Genomic DNA, 15,165 nt, shown 5'->3' with positions numbered 1-15,165 from the left:
ATAGCTCTGACCACTTGCCAGGTATCCTACTCTGTGTCTCAGATCAATATGATGAAAACCTCACACTTTTTATATCTGCATCCTTTTCAGTGCCCGTATCTCTGTGTCATAGATAGATAGATAGATAGATAGATAGATAGATAGATAGATAGATAGATAGATAGATAGATAGATAGATAGATAGATAGATAGATAGATAGATAGATAGATAGATAGATAGATAGATAGAGCTGGCCTGTCCATCTGTCCCCATCTGCCAGATTTATGGTGGTGAATACAAGTCAAGTCACTTTTTACAGCCCTTCTGATGCAGTGACCAATCACAAGCAGTGTATTGTATGTATGATGTATGGTGGTGTGGTATTCCTTTCCTTACAGTTGATATCTGCTTTATGAATCAGGGAAATATTTTCCAAATGAGATTAGTGCAGTCCATGTGGCTGCAGAGCAAAGCAAGGATAAAGTAAAGATATGTGACCAATTGGAAAAACCAATTGAAAGGCTAAAGGTCAATGAGGCGTGGCATCAAACTGAACTGAAAGCCATATCCATGTCATGGATACGCACGCGGTGTTCGCCTCTGGGATCTGTGAATGCCAGCAGCAACATGAGACACACACACACAGAGACATGCAAACACACATACTCGTACCGAAACACATACCGTTAAGGCGCTGTTCTGGTTTTGCAAGTACACACATACACCAAGTTATATCAACACACTCTAATCCCTAATGCAATAAGGCTTATGCTGATGTAGACACTCAACTGAATATGCCAATTCATTAAGTATATTAAATTAGCTGTGTAATTTAAAAGCATTGTCTGCAGATGTATGAATCATCCTCTCTCTCTCTATCAACAGTTCTGCTCCCTTCGGACACCATGTCCACAGTCTAAACTGTGAAACAGCAGTATAATCTGTCCATCAGCAGACACAGTCAGTGCCATTCACTGTCCTCAGATATTTTTAACAGAGCTTATGTAAATTGTTCGAAATGATTAGGTTCAAATTGCAGACCGGTGGAGTAATTACTAATGGAAAAGTCATCTCTGTCAACCTTCATCATGTAAATCACAACAGTCTGTAAGAGCTATTATTATAGTTTGTGTTGGCTTGTTCCTTGCTTGTGAGTATCAGGGGAGGATGGTGATGCTACTTTATTACTGTAATTAAATTGACTGTTGTGGGAGTAAATTGTATGAAGGTGAAGACACATAAGCAATGTGATGTTAATTTGTTAAGTATCAGATAAATGGAAGCATGAATGTGTACACATTAATGTATGAATAAAGTTTGAATTGTTTAATGAGCACAGATACTTACCTGTGATATCAGCCACCTTTTAGTGTGCAGATTCATAATTATGAACATGTTGCCTTATTTATTATCATTGTTTTATTGTTCCTTATAGTGATGTGTTGATAGAGTTTTGATGTTTATTATGTTGCTGAGGATTGCTTTTACTTAAGGTTTAATAACCACTCTTGTCTTAATTCATACTGCATGTTGTTTTCATTTCTATTGTAGGAAAATGGATATACTGTCTGAGAATAGGATGGAAAATTTGGTTTTCCGTCTGTGACGAAATTGAAAGTCACGAACGGGCGCGCATGCAATTTTTTTTGTAATGCCATTATCTCCAGATCACAAGTTAATTTATCTTGTTATCTCAACAAAACAAAAGGCCGGTTTCTTGGATAACAAGATCGTTATTCATGAGAAAACAACTTCATGACATTCATAAGAGTGGACCATGACACACACACACACACACACACACACACACACACACACACACACACTGCTCTGTGGAGTGGGTTTGGGAGTTTCAAAGCAAACCATATGACCTTTTATGGACTTTTACAGTTTGTTGTAAGAATGTGGAAGAATGTTGGCATTTACATTAAGGTTAATTATTGTGGGGGATAGGCTTACGTACTACAGCGGTTAACTTCAAGCAGTGTTTACTGTCCAGGAGACTACAAACAAAAGGATCTTCAGTAGCAGAGGGGAACTGCAAAAGAAACTGCACACGTGCTGTGTGTGGGTGTTTGAATGCTATAATGAAGTACTGTATGTATATAAATAAGTCACATTGAAGTAGTCTGATGCTTTGATCAATTATAGGCTCTTCATGATCTGACACTTTAAACTTAAATCAGTTTCTACAGTTGTCAAGATTCTATTGATGCATGCTGGCATCCTGATCTCTGATAAACATTTGAAGTCATAAGAAGAAACCACCTTTTGTTTCCTCCTAATAACGGGTTGATTGTCCTGTTATCTCAAAAACTCTGCCTGTTATTTTTTGGAGATGATAGATAGAGATAGATACTTCATTCATCCCCAAGGGAAATGTGACAAACCAACACATTACCACAAGGATGAGCGCCTTGTTATCTTCAGAAATAATTAACTCGTGATCATTCGAGGCTCCTATGGAGAAATTCACAAATTTAATGGCCTGTCTGTGGAGTATTTGTTCAAATTTAATGCAAGTTTTGTGACTGAGCTGCACCAACATATCTTTGATATGTTAAACATGTCCTCTTTCTGTGCAGAGTGTAAAAACAATTTAAAACTGACATAGACAATGCAACTATTTTGGGGAATACGTTCATCCATATCCACTGAGTGATTTTAATATAATAAGTTATGTTCCAATGTTGACCAAAAACAAGACACAGCCAAACACTTTGGATTATTTTGAAGGGGGTAAATGATGTAAATAGTCAGTCATATCTAGTCCTGTTATATGTGAACCTTATGGATCAAAGTTAGATCAGCACAGCATGAAAGCACACTACAACATAATGCAGGAATGTGTATCCACTGAAATTTGCTATATACTACGTCTATAGTTTGATGGTGCAAAATTCATTACATGTTCACCTGGACTGGAAAACAAGGTAACCCAAAGCTGTTTGGAAGGGGTATTTTATGAAAATTAGGGGGGCTCTTTGTATGCTGATCTTCAAAACCAGCTTGAAATGCGAGTGCTTTCTTCATGGCATGGAAAATAGCTGAAAATCCTCCCTGGTCCACAATGTTCTGGACGATTTCCATGTTTACTGAGCTCATTAACCTTCATGGCCCAAGGTACCCTCTTGTGGGCTTGGGTTTCCACGGTACACGGCGGGCATGGGACAGCCACATACGTTGTTGCTAATCATGCACAGCACTCTCTCTTTACCCTCACTTAGGATTTCTTTTAAGTCTTATGAGGCTTTTTCCTCTTTCCCAAGGAAAACCAATGTCTTTATGATCATGCCTTAGAGATAAATCTATACAGATGCATGGAAAATACCAAAGTTACTATGGAAACAGAGAGAAGTGATGAGAGAAAAGGAAAAGGCCAAAGAAGGTTATTGAGGAAAATTCAAAGTTCACCTGTGGAACAATGGTAGCCAACAGACCTTATGTAAACCTTCCCACCTGGACACGAGCAAGAGAGTGCTTGAGAAACCGTAGTACTTGCTCCTCCATGCGTGACGGTAGAGCTAGACAACCATCAGTCAAATTTATGCATTGTACCATCCCAGTAGGTTTGGGGAAAAAATTACTTGGTTCAGTTTAGAAACCAAAACTACTTGACAAAGTTTAAGCAACTTGGTTAAGTTTAGGAAAAGATCAATGTTCAGATTAAAAATAGTACTCTTATATACATTACATAATTTAAGTATGTTACACAAGTTAAAAAGGTCAATGCTGACTTATAGTTTCATACAGCGCACGACCAGCAACCTCCTGTTTGGCCCATGTATCCACCCCACCCTCTGCCATGTGTGGACTTTTTTGCTCTTCCTACTACGTCACCTGTCTCCCTCCTTTTTCTCCCGTCACAATTATTACAGGTCATAATAATCTACTTGCACAGACAACCTACAATGGTGATTTTTCTGGTGAGGAAGGTCTGAAAAAAACAGGGGAGAGCAATCCCCATATCCCCAGATCATATGTCCTCAGACTGAGCTCTAGAAAGGAGACCATTTTAATTAACTTCTTCCTTAAAGACAGCAAAACAAACCTTAGATTTATTTAATCTAATCAGGCATACAGGACTGGAAACCTGATCACAGCATGTCGAGGTCTGCTACTCTAAAATCCTTTTAATGTGTCTGCAGCATGGGGGATGTGCAAACCTCCATAAGTGATTAGGGCGGTGAAGGACATTATTTAAAAAATTAGTAGTTTTCTCTCAAAATGGACATTACAAACTGTTTTGGATGTAATCACATTATCTTTTCCCTTTGCAGTTCTGTAGTATTTTTGAGGCATTATAGTTATTAAAAGTTATATTTATTCCATCAACAATAATAAAATGATTTAGTGACTGATCCTTGATCCTTAGAGGCAATTAGGAATTGATTTCACAGCTGTTAAAAACGCAGTCATATTGGCAGCAGCCTGCCATCACAATGAATGCGTTTACAGACTTCAGAAACTCATATTCAGTGGTTATATAATCAGAAAATTTTCTCATGCTTGATAATGTCTCACGAGGTTTGTGTGACTGACATTTCCATGCCACATGAAATGAGAAACTTCCCATGTCCCAGTAGAGAAAGACTAAACTGAATTTTACAACCACAGGCCAGACCAACTACCGTAAACTGTCACAGACACAAGTTTGAGCTGTATGAGTTCATTTACATATGTTTTATATCTGGTTATATACAAAACACATGAGTACAGTGAATATGGCTTTTGAACTTGCCACTTTGATAAAATCTGAAGCACTATTCCCTAAATTCTGGTACTTTGATACCAGAGATGTCTGAGCCTGACAGCCTCTTTTGTGACCCCGGACCCCTAATGAGAAAAACATGGGCATGATCAAAACCCCTGTGAAAGCAGATATGCTCGGATGCACAGCGCCAAATGACATCCGATATCCAATCAGCAGTGATGACTGCACGGCCAGCACTTGCATCCCGATTCAGTCACATGCCACATCTACAAAGGATTTGCCACAGCGGGGGAGAACGACGGGACAAGGAGCATTCAGAGGAGACATCTCATTTACATGGATTTTCAAAGCAGCTCTTTACACAGCAAATGAAACCATCTATCATAGGGTGTGGTTAAGATATTCGCTGCATCCTGCCTGTCCTGCCACAAATCCTGGAGTGAGGAGGGATCATGGACGTCCGTAAATCAGGCAGAGGGAACGAAGGTAGTCATTACTCTGAGGGAACAACTGTTTCTGCCTCATACACACATACCTCTTACCTGCCGAAACCCTCAGGCGACCATCAATATCGCCCAGCCCAACATCTCCCATGCAACACTAGGCTGTCTGCACCCGGGCCCAGAGGTTCAGTGTCAACACCTGACAAACACACACATCTGCACAGCTGTAAATACCCTGTAATATAGAACCAAAGACACCTCTGTAGTCTGACACCTCAATTCCGCTCTCTTCTCCTTTTTTCTCTCCCTCTCGTCTTCCTGTCACAGTGTTTGATATCTTCATTCTGGAATAGAGCTGTGGGACGGTGTTTATTGGAAAACAGCTTGGCTTTAATTTCTTGCACCTGGGCACACTTGCATAAACCCAACACAAATATGTGCTTCCTGGTCTATGTGCCAACTAACGGCCAGCAGTAACACTTGCACTCATGGTAATAGTTTTCTGAGGCTTGTTTTGATGTTTGAACCTCTCTTTAACCCCTTTAAACCAGAGACACTGATATATGTGTAAGGCACATGTTTTATTTCAATTGAAAAAAGAAACTCCACTATGTATTGCCAGATACTTCATCTAAAATAATAGGGCCATGGAAGCTCTGACTAAGCTCTTGCTGAGGGGACCAGATATACTATAGCACATGACATTACAGCACTGTATTCCTGATGCAGCAGGACATGAAAATAGCTAGAGAGAGAGAGAGAGAGAGAGAGAGAGAGAGAGAGAGAGAGAGAGAGAGAGAGAGAGAGAGAGAGAGAGAGAGAGAGAGAGAGAGAGAGTCCAACCTGTGCCACCTGCTGGGAAGAATCCGGTCCCATGCACTGTATCGGATCTTGACATGCCCACCTGGGTCACTGGACACTGGGAAACCATTTAAAATGGACACAGTGGAAAGAGAGTATACTGTGTGCATGTGCCTTTGTCTTTGTGTGAGTATCCTGTAAGGCCCCTGCAGGGGTCCTGAGCAGACTTGCTTGCTCATTACACCAATCACATCAAATTAAGCACTTCTTTCCATAAAATCTGGTTTCTTTCCCTGAATTCTGTTTCCTCGGTTGACCCCCCACTGCTTCTGTGTGCCTGTCTATCGCAGCAGATCATCTTCACTCATTGGTTCCTCTCCAGCCAAATGTGAAGGTCAAGTTAAGTCTGCGCACAGTAGTGTCTGTCTAACTGTCTGACGCACAACTATATCTTGTGCTATGTGAGGGAAGATAACATCTAACAAAGGATGCTTTATGTAGGAAAAGACAGTTGCGTCAAAGCATATGTAAATGCAAATATGAGATTCCTGGAAAAGTTACCTGCATGAGAAATGATTTCTTGCTATGTCACTGACTTCTATACAATCTGGTACCACCTTTACATTGATGAATCGTGCTATTAACCAGGTGTGGCAACCCGGTTAACATACATTCAAGATGTAGCACTGATTTTTTTCTCTAAGATTATACACTTGCTGCTGTGTTTCTCCAACAAATTATATCGTGACGATAGTGGAAAAAAAGTGGCTTTCGTTTTATGTTTCTAGGTGAGCACTGTTTTAAAGCCTGTTCTAGTCCTTTTCTGGTGTTCCTTCACTGTTTCCCTTTTTGGGGAGATGTAGACTGTTTGTTCGCTGACTGATAAATAAACTATAGACGAGGAGGAAGTGCTTGAAATATTTATTGTCTTTGTTAGAAGAAACAGGGAGAAATCACTGTGGAAGAACACAAAATGGGAGACTTGAATGCCCTTCGTACAGTATGTATGTGCGCATACAGAGGGCAAGTAAAGATAATGACATGAGAGGCATGGTGGTTTCTGCAAAAGTTAAAGCAATAAAATGTTGCGTAATGGGAAGGACTGCATATGAGACCAGTAAAGGCTATTGAAGAATATGTTTTTCGATATCTTAATATTAGTATGGGACAGCATGTGCCCTGTGATACCTGCAGTATTTCAGCAAATCTAATTTCAGTGGTCACCACTAAGTGATTCAAAACAGAAGACTCCCATGACTCTGATATTGTCTTTCACAGAGAGATCCTTGTCATGTTATTGTCAGCATGATACAGAGTATGATGTTATCTGCATTGTTATGTAAGTGTAAACATACTGTTCAGTCAGGCTCAGGGTTAAAGCCTTTACAGCTTTACAAGTCTATTCTATGAAACCTGTAACTTTGCTAGTATGATCACAAGCTTTTATATTCTGCATGGTTTCTCCTGAAGACACTCTCTTTCTCTTTTACACACACACGCTCGCACACACACACTAACGCTAAACAAGAGAGCAGCTGGTCCTGAATCATTCTGACATCTGCATACAGTGCACAGGGACTTGTGTTGCTATATCAGGAGAGGCTCAGCTGAACTAACCCTAACCCATCTCAACCTGTCTGCTGTTTGCCTGAGAGTGCCTGGAACTGCACTTCCACAGTCATAGATTTCCTCTAAAATGATTTTATTTCTTCACTGAATATAAGCAAGCAATTCAGGTAACAGAGGCGCCAAGATAAATTTATTTAAATAGCTTTCCAAAACAGAAATAAAGAAAATATCTATGGAACCTACAGCATATAAGAGTGAAATGCTTGTACAAAAATATGTCATTTTGCCAACCCAAACATAATACATGATTATCGTTATAGTTATATAGATCAATAATAAGACTAAAGTGAGCATGCTGTATCTCCTGTACATGTTTTATAAATATTTACAGTCATTCAACATGAATGCATTGTCATCACCACAAGCAAACTGTTTGCCTCCACTCTCATTATTTCCACCATGTTTCAATATCATCAAATGATCGCATCTATTAATCATCAGTGTGTAATGTTTGCCAGTGAGCGCTGTACGAAACACCAGTCATGTTGCAATCCTTCATTTGGTCAGCTAATCCCCTGTAGCAGTGTAGCTGAAACAGAAGTCAGTGGATGACTATGTAAGATTGTATCCACAGCAATTTGAACCATTTTCACGAGGTTGTTAATGAATGAATGCTTGTTGAAATTAATTTTATTTTGAACTCCTGAACTGTGTATTTCAGTGTTAGTCTATCATACCTCACTAACTCTGAGTTGATCTGTCATTGCAATTTTACAATTCTGCAGACAGATAAACCTGAATGTTTTTGTTTTTTTACCACATCCCTCACTGCTTTGCTGTCCTCACCACCCTCCCTCGTTTTTCCCACTTGTCCTCCCTCTCTCTGTGGTGTCTCCTGTTCCTGCTCTTCTTCATTTCCTGGATATGTTTCCATTTGCCAACTCCTAAGCCTCGTCCTCGTGCCCTTGACGGCCTCTTCTCCAGCCACAGCGAATCACAGTACTCCTCCAGAGTGCTGAAGGGAGAGGTCATCACTCTCAGGTAGTCTTTGTAACGCTGGCGGGACTCAGTGCGTAGCTCCACCACGGGGTCTTCACTGGGCTTAGGCTTCCCATCCAATTGGCCATGTGTAACAAGTTGTAGCGTGAGACGGAGGAGAGTGTGGGTAAAGTGTGTGTGCTCCTGGGCCACACAGATGTACACGCCAGCATCAGAGGCGTGGAGGGAACGAATCAGGAGACCTCGATCTGTGTGTACAACACGATCATCCAGCCGGACCTGGAACACAAAAATGAACACATACAGCAAGAGCTTCATCACAAAGGACAAAATCATGCGACCTTAGGCCGATAAGCTATTACACAATACAACACAAAAAGTGCGATAGTCCTTTCTTAAATTGCCCTTTCAATTTTTGCCATAAATCAAGATTCAATGTTTTACAATGAACCAGCAAGATATTCTGTGTCTCTCTACCCCAAAACAATCCATCAGAATGACACTGGCTTGGTACCTGCCACCCTGTTTGCACACATACATTTTCACACCTGATTTGTATCCAAGGTGCATTGAACTTGGTAATGACCCCTGAAACAGGAAACATATTGAATTGGGTGTGGTGAGTGTCACCCACAGAGAAGGGGGCCGGGGGTCATTATGTGGTGTGGAGAGATCTTTAGATGCATGATGAGTGTCAGCAGTAAGCAAAGGTGTTTGGTGTGTGTGTGTGCGTGCGTGCGTGTGTGTGTGGAGAATGCATGCCATTGTTGTTAAGGTGTGAACGTAAGTAGTGTGCTCCTGCTTATAAGCCACCACAATTCATCAGGTGGAGTGACTACTGTCAGGTCCTAAAACAATACAGCTGTTCAGAGGATAGAGAAAGAGCGTGTGTGTGTGTGTGTGTGTGTGTCCAGCGTGTGTGTGTGTGTGTGTGTGTGTGTGTGTCCAGTGTGTGTGTCCGAGCATGTGTGGAAGCTTCAAAAGCATACCTCCCACAGGCCCTTCCAACCCCCCAGAAGTGCAACTGATAAGAGAGCTAGAGAAGGGGGTCCGGCATAAACTTCAGTTTCCTGTGTGTGTATATGTGTGTGCATGTCTATATAGCTCTGTGGTGGTCAGTCTGACACTGATGATGTGTTGTCCAGCCCAAGGCAGACCCACAGGCCTCAGAGCCTCTCTGGACCTTGACCTTTGCCCACATTAGGCTGTCTAGCCTCCTATCATGTTCCCATTTCCTGACACACCTGTTTGATGTGACAAAATGCATGAGATATGCATGAAAAGCATAAAATCTAACTCATGCGAAGTCTCTGCGAAATCGTTGGGATATTTCTATATATTCTATTCTCCATTCATTCAAGTACTATTTATGCCTTTATTTTGTGAAGCCCCCACCCCCACCATCCAAAATCAAGGCATCTGTGACTAAATGGCAATGCCAGACTCTTAAACTCACCCAGATGGTCTGTCTTTATTTGTGTACCTGTGTGTGCATGTGTGTCTGTGTGTTTCTGGGCATGTGACTGAAGCTTTTGAGCGTATTGTTGGGGTTCTGTGTCTCTGGGGACAATTGGATGCACATGTGTATGTGTGAACAAGTGTGCATGTGTACAAGTGAGCAACCCAATGAAACCTTTTAACACTCAAAAGAATCACTAGTGTTGGTAAGTGCTTTCAAAGCTTAAGTAACAGGTTAAGAACTTCCCATGCACACAGGAAGGCTGTGCTTTGTTCTAATAAACACCATGGATGAAACTCACATCATCCATGCTTTTCTTATTACAAATTTTGTAATGGGCCAGCATTCCAGGCTCCAGGAGGTGAATACACACAATAAACACACACACACACACACACACACACACACACACACACACACACACACACACACACAATCATGCTGTGAGAAAGATAGAGGGATCTCTTCCAGCTCACATCTTTAATAGCTGACCTTTATGAGGGTATAAGAGGAGGGGAGTGTGTGTATGAGTGTATCGTGAGTATCGTGAGTGGGCTGCAGGTGCAGGAGCAGCTGGTCAAGGATGCTTTTATCAAAACCCATCAGGAGGCAGAAAGTGTGTAGATCCAGAAGGGAAGAGACTGTGGGAAATAGTGGAGATAACAGGAAAAGCATGTAGATACAAAGCGGACAGAGTACGGAGCGTGAAGGCAGGGATTAGGTGAGGAGAGGTTAAGGTAAAACTGATGAGGGAGGTTGAGGGACAGGAGAGGAAAAGGGATGACAGACAGAAGGAAGCAGAGTAGGAAGAAAAGCACAGCGAGTGAGAGGTTGAAATGAGCCGGACACTTCACACATCACCTGCTCCAACACCACACGTCCAGCTGTGAAAGCTGGTCGACCACCTTGTCCCACAAGAGGGAAACCCTACGCCAACAAACCCAACTACAAGATGGAACATCAAATCAACAGACAGCTAATTCGTAACTCCTGTGTCTGTGCTGTAAAGGTCATTCATTTAGGGCTGTGTGATAAATAAATCTAAAAACCAAAATTTTCTTTGTTCACAATGATAATCTTTGGATGTTTTGGTTTCACAGGGGTGTGGTTTTAATATTCTAGTTAAACAGGATCCAGCTGCCAGTAAACTCAACATTAGCGATAGGTGGTAATGGCCAACAATGAGAGAAAACAATGACTAATACTGAAAAGACTATAAGCAACAGCAACAGTGAAGCCATGTCCCCACACAGAGAAGAGGAAAAAAATCAAGCAGCATCAATTACAAGACTGCTATTTGAATATCTTCCAAGTAATACGCCTAAATCAAAGACACTCTGAAAACATACCATAGCTAATCTCTCCCACCACCTGAAAAAGTACACAGAGTTTTCTTTTGACCTCCAGTTGGTGGGGTTAGCTTGAGTTGCTTTACATTGTGTTGACCGTCAGCAGCATTCCTGGGGTTCAGCCAAGAAAACAATCAATCATGTGCTTGATCGTTAACAGTAACACACATGAGAAAGAAGCAAAATGGAACTAACTAAGCACTTATTTTATAGCTAAACACATGTGAGCACAATTAAGACAGGAGATGTGTTCAAACACAGTCTTGCCAGGATTTAGAACATACTTCTCTCAGACTACTTCCTGCTTTTGCTTTCACTTTAAAAGCCATGTTTGTAGTCTGACATGCTCATTAAATGTTAATTTATTAGCCCATTAGTAGAAACAACATTTCTTTCACCCCTGTGTGCAATTACCTAAAAATCCAACCATTTTGATGTAGTTTCCTTTTGTCTTTGATATCTTATGTCTGCAAAGATCTGGGATGTTCACTGGCTGCCATGACAAAGAATTACATCTATTTATTTATGTAAATTCCAGTGTGGGATAAAGCTGTGTTTACCCATTTAAATATTTCTGTTATTTTTCCCAGAACATTGTTTGAATCAGAACAGATCATCACCATCTGGTTTCTGTTGGCTTCAGTCGTTCAACACTAAAGCAGCATCTTACATATATCATGGTAGGCGTCAAAAGTTTTTGCTGTAGCTCAGCATTAATAATAACTTAGTAATCATTGAATTATGATGCATGAAAAAATTGCAAAATAAAAATATGTATATATATTGGGCCACCAGCTAGTGGCCAGGTGGTGACTTGCTCTTTCTTATCATTAACAGAAAAGACAGCAAGCTAACATTTCAGTCACCTAGACATGTTTATGTACACACTCCCAACATTTGCCTTTATAAACACCACTAAACTTGCTGTTGATCCATCATTTTGTGCACGTTCTGCTTTATTTGTTTAGCTTCTGCATCCATCACATAACAATCCCGAGGGAGGAAGAACTCCTGCATTCACTCCTTCATCACTTTGTCTAGAGTACAATAGGTCACATATCATTGCATGCCTGGACACACAAACACAGAAAACACCCCATTGTGTTCATTACCCCAAAACACATGGTTGTCCCTAGGGAGCGCTCTGTTATGATTTCTGCTGTAGGGGATCATAAAGAAACATGCACATACAGACACACACACATAGGGGAAAACACAGGGCTTTTTGCTTTGCAGGGCTATAAAGGACCACATGGGTCTTTTCTGACCTCTGCACCTGTCAGTGTGTTTACATTCACCCCTGAGAGAGGACAGGGGACCAGTTGTGGGAGTAAATAAGTTTAGTAGGAAGTGGGGGGGGGGGGGGGGGGGAGTGAGTGGGTTGAGTAGTAAGCAAGCCACTCGCAGTGGGTGGAGGATGTTTGTATGTTTTGATAGGGGAAGGGAGGACACATAGTAAGCAGGTCTCTGTTGTCTCAATCAGGACACGGGTGTCATCATCAAGGAGTTCCTTTCAACACCTCAAATACAAGCACATTACCTCTCTGTCCCTGTATATCCCCCGCTGTCCACCATCCTGCCTCCCAGGATGTGAGTTTTAAAGGGACTTTGGTCTATGCTAACCTTGCAATGCAGCTGGATTCGCCAGATCACGCAAGGCAAGAATATATCTTTCCAGGCTTCAAGCTATGTGCCCCAATAAACCACAATGGTTCAGACTTATCAGTGTCTTTTGAGGAAACAAAAAAATAAGAAAACTTGCCAAGTGCAAGTACAATCATCATCATTACCATCCGACCAGATGTATGGCCCTTGAAGGATGTTAAAAAATTTAAATTGCCCTTAATAGAAAAAGGTTATAGATGCTGCTATAACATCACTTATATCACAACTGGAGAGTATTTCTTCAAAGCAGAGCATTGGTTGATTGATTGCTGATTGGTTGAAGTTAGCTGATAGACAGAGACAGATGGTTCATCCAATTGCCAAATATTTGTGAAAATGTCTTCCCTTTTCCAAACAGCTTCCAAGGATGACTGCCCTGACAGCTCTTTGTAACAAACAACCTCATGCATAAATGAGCAAATACAAAAAATACATTCTCTTTTTGTGTTTATGATTTTATAAGTAAAGACTAAGATATTTGCTGCTTATATCTGTTCTAGCTTCTGCTTTACAACTGCATGAAATTGGGTGTTAGATGTACCTTAAAAAGAGCAACTTTCTACACTCTTTCACCAACTAATCCATCACTTGTTTCAATTAAAGTGATGCTTTGTGTGAAGGCATTATTTTGTCAGGCTTTAGTGTGTATTTCTGATCCACCACTCCATTTTGCTGTCAGGAACAAAACTGAAAGAATCTATAATGTTGCGTGAATACATTACAGTGGCCTACAGGGAAAAGTGGTTGGCTACTGAGAAAATGCAAAAAGGAAAAAACAAAATGGACTCATGCTCCATATTTTCTATATGACAGGTAATGTCGCAACCCTATTCCCTCTGGTGGGTCTGGTTTAAGTCAAAAAAGCCACAGAAAATTTCAGAAAGCCCCAGACACCCATAAACATCAATAATGTCCTTCTTCAAGGAACTAGTGAGATCCTGGATTGCTCCCTTATTAGCTATAATTTCACAAAGGATGTGACTTTTGGGTGTTCTACTTTGTATACACAGTATCCTCTGGGTCCAAGCATGGTTTTGATTTTCACCAAGATAAGCAGGACCTGCAGCCGTGTGATTTATGGCACTAACAGATGCGGACAGGTTCAAGGCTCAGACGTCACAGTCTGTGAGGCTGAAGTCAGAAATGATGTTTTTGGATGTTTTGAAGTACTTATGTAAGAGATGAATGTTATGTGGCCCTGTAATTTCCCTGCTTCCTGACCTGGCATGAAAAAAATGTGACCCCAAAAGCAAAAAACAAGGTCCACCTTGTGGAGAAAGAAAGGGAATTTAGGAGAGCAAACAGGGTGCTCGAGAATTTACGTTTGGTTGGATGAAGTGTGTGGATGAGCGAACTCTCTCACCTCCTCCCTGCGTTCAGATCCAGGTCTCTGTATGTACCACCGGATCTGGGCCTGTTGAGATTTGGGGATACACTCGAGGAATGTGGAGTTGCTCTGCACCCCAAAGAGGACCCTCTCCTCCACTCGTCCCCGAACTAGGCCTAAAAAAACACAATGGTTACTGATCCAAAAGTGGGTTGTTGTTTTTTTTATGAAAACAACAGGCTTTGTTACAAACACAGACAGAGGCTGAACTTAAGAGAGAAAAATGTACGTACTGTCTTCTGTGTCCCAGCACTGACGGGCAGGGTCTCCATGCTTGATGTCCTGTCTTCTGGCTCGCCTGGAGAACAAACACACAAAGTTTATCAAGATTATTTTGTGGCATGTGGTGTGTTTTGAGTGTTTTTTTTAATATATCTTATTCTTAGTTAGCACACAACGTATATTGCACAATACTGATAGCAGTGGTGTAATGTAACTGTGTAAATTTATTCAAGTACTGTACTTAAGTACAAATCCTGAGGTACTCTCTGGTCAACACGTATAAAACATAAATGCATTACAAAACTTCTCAAGTCATTACGTCTATTATTGAGTCCTATGGTCTCCAATCACGTCATTTTCCTGATGTCCAGAAATGGGCCTTACTGTCTTGGTTCAACACGTTGACACTTTCTAAATGCTTGAAACAAGGGAAACTGGAGTGAAAGCAGCAGTGAAATTGCCCCACCTCATTCAGAAATTCGTTTGCATAAATGTTATCCCATTTTTTTGGCCTTTAGCTGGGTGTTACTCACTTGGGCTCCTTCAGTTTGTATTGATTTCACCTCCTCCACCTCCT

The 15,165-nt window shown here is 41.1% G+C and overlaps 1 protein-coding gene across 1 annotated transcript in view; it reads right to left on the bottom strand.

Annotated features, from left to right (window-relative positions):
• Nucleotides 1-6,849: 6,849 nt before the first annotated feature.
• Nucleotides 6,850-15,165, bottom strand: part of sema3d (sema domain, immunoglobulin domain (Ig), short basic domain, secreted, (semaphorin) 3D) — a 31,236-nt gene continuing 22,920 nt past the window's right edge. Inside the window, exons 16-18 of the mRNA XM_070973196.1 lie at nucleotides 14,600-14,664; nucleotides 14,343-14,482; nucleotides 6,850-8,785 (exon numbers count right to left, since the gene is read on the bottom strand). Coding sequence (XP_070829297.1) covers nucleotides 8,333-8,785; nucleotides 14,343-14,482; nucleotides 14,600-14,664 — 658 coding nt within the window. The 3' untranslated portion in view covers nucleotides 6,850-8,332. The remainder of the gene's footprint in view (nucleotides 8,786-14,342; nucleotides 14,483-14,599; nucleotides 14,665-15,165) is intronic.

Source organism: Chaetodon trifascialis, chromosome 10 (genome assembly GCF_039877785.1).
Source record: "Chaetodon trifascialis isolate fChaTrf1 chromosome 10, fChaTrf1.hap1, whole genome shotgun sequence".
Taxonomy (NCBI): Eukaryota; Metazoa; Chordata; class Actinopteri; order Chaetodontiformes; family Chaetodontidae; genus Chaetodon; species Chaetodon trifascialis.
The sequence above is the reverse complement of the archived record's forward strand: the minus strand, read 5'-3'. Positions and strand labels throughout refer to the sequence as shown.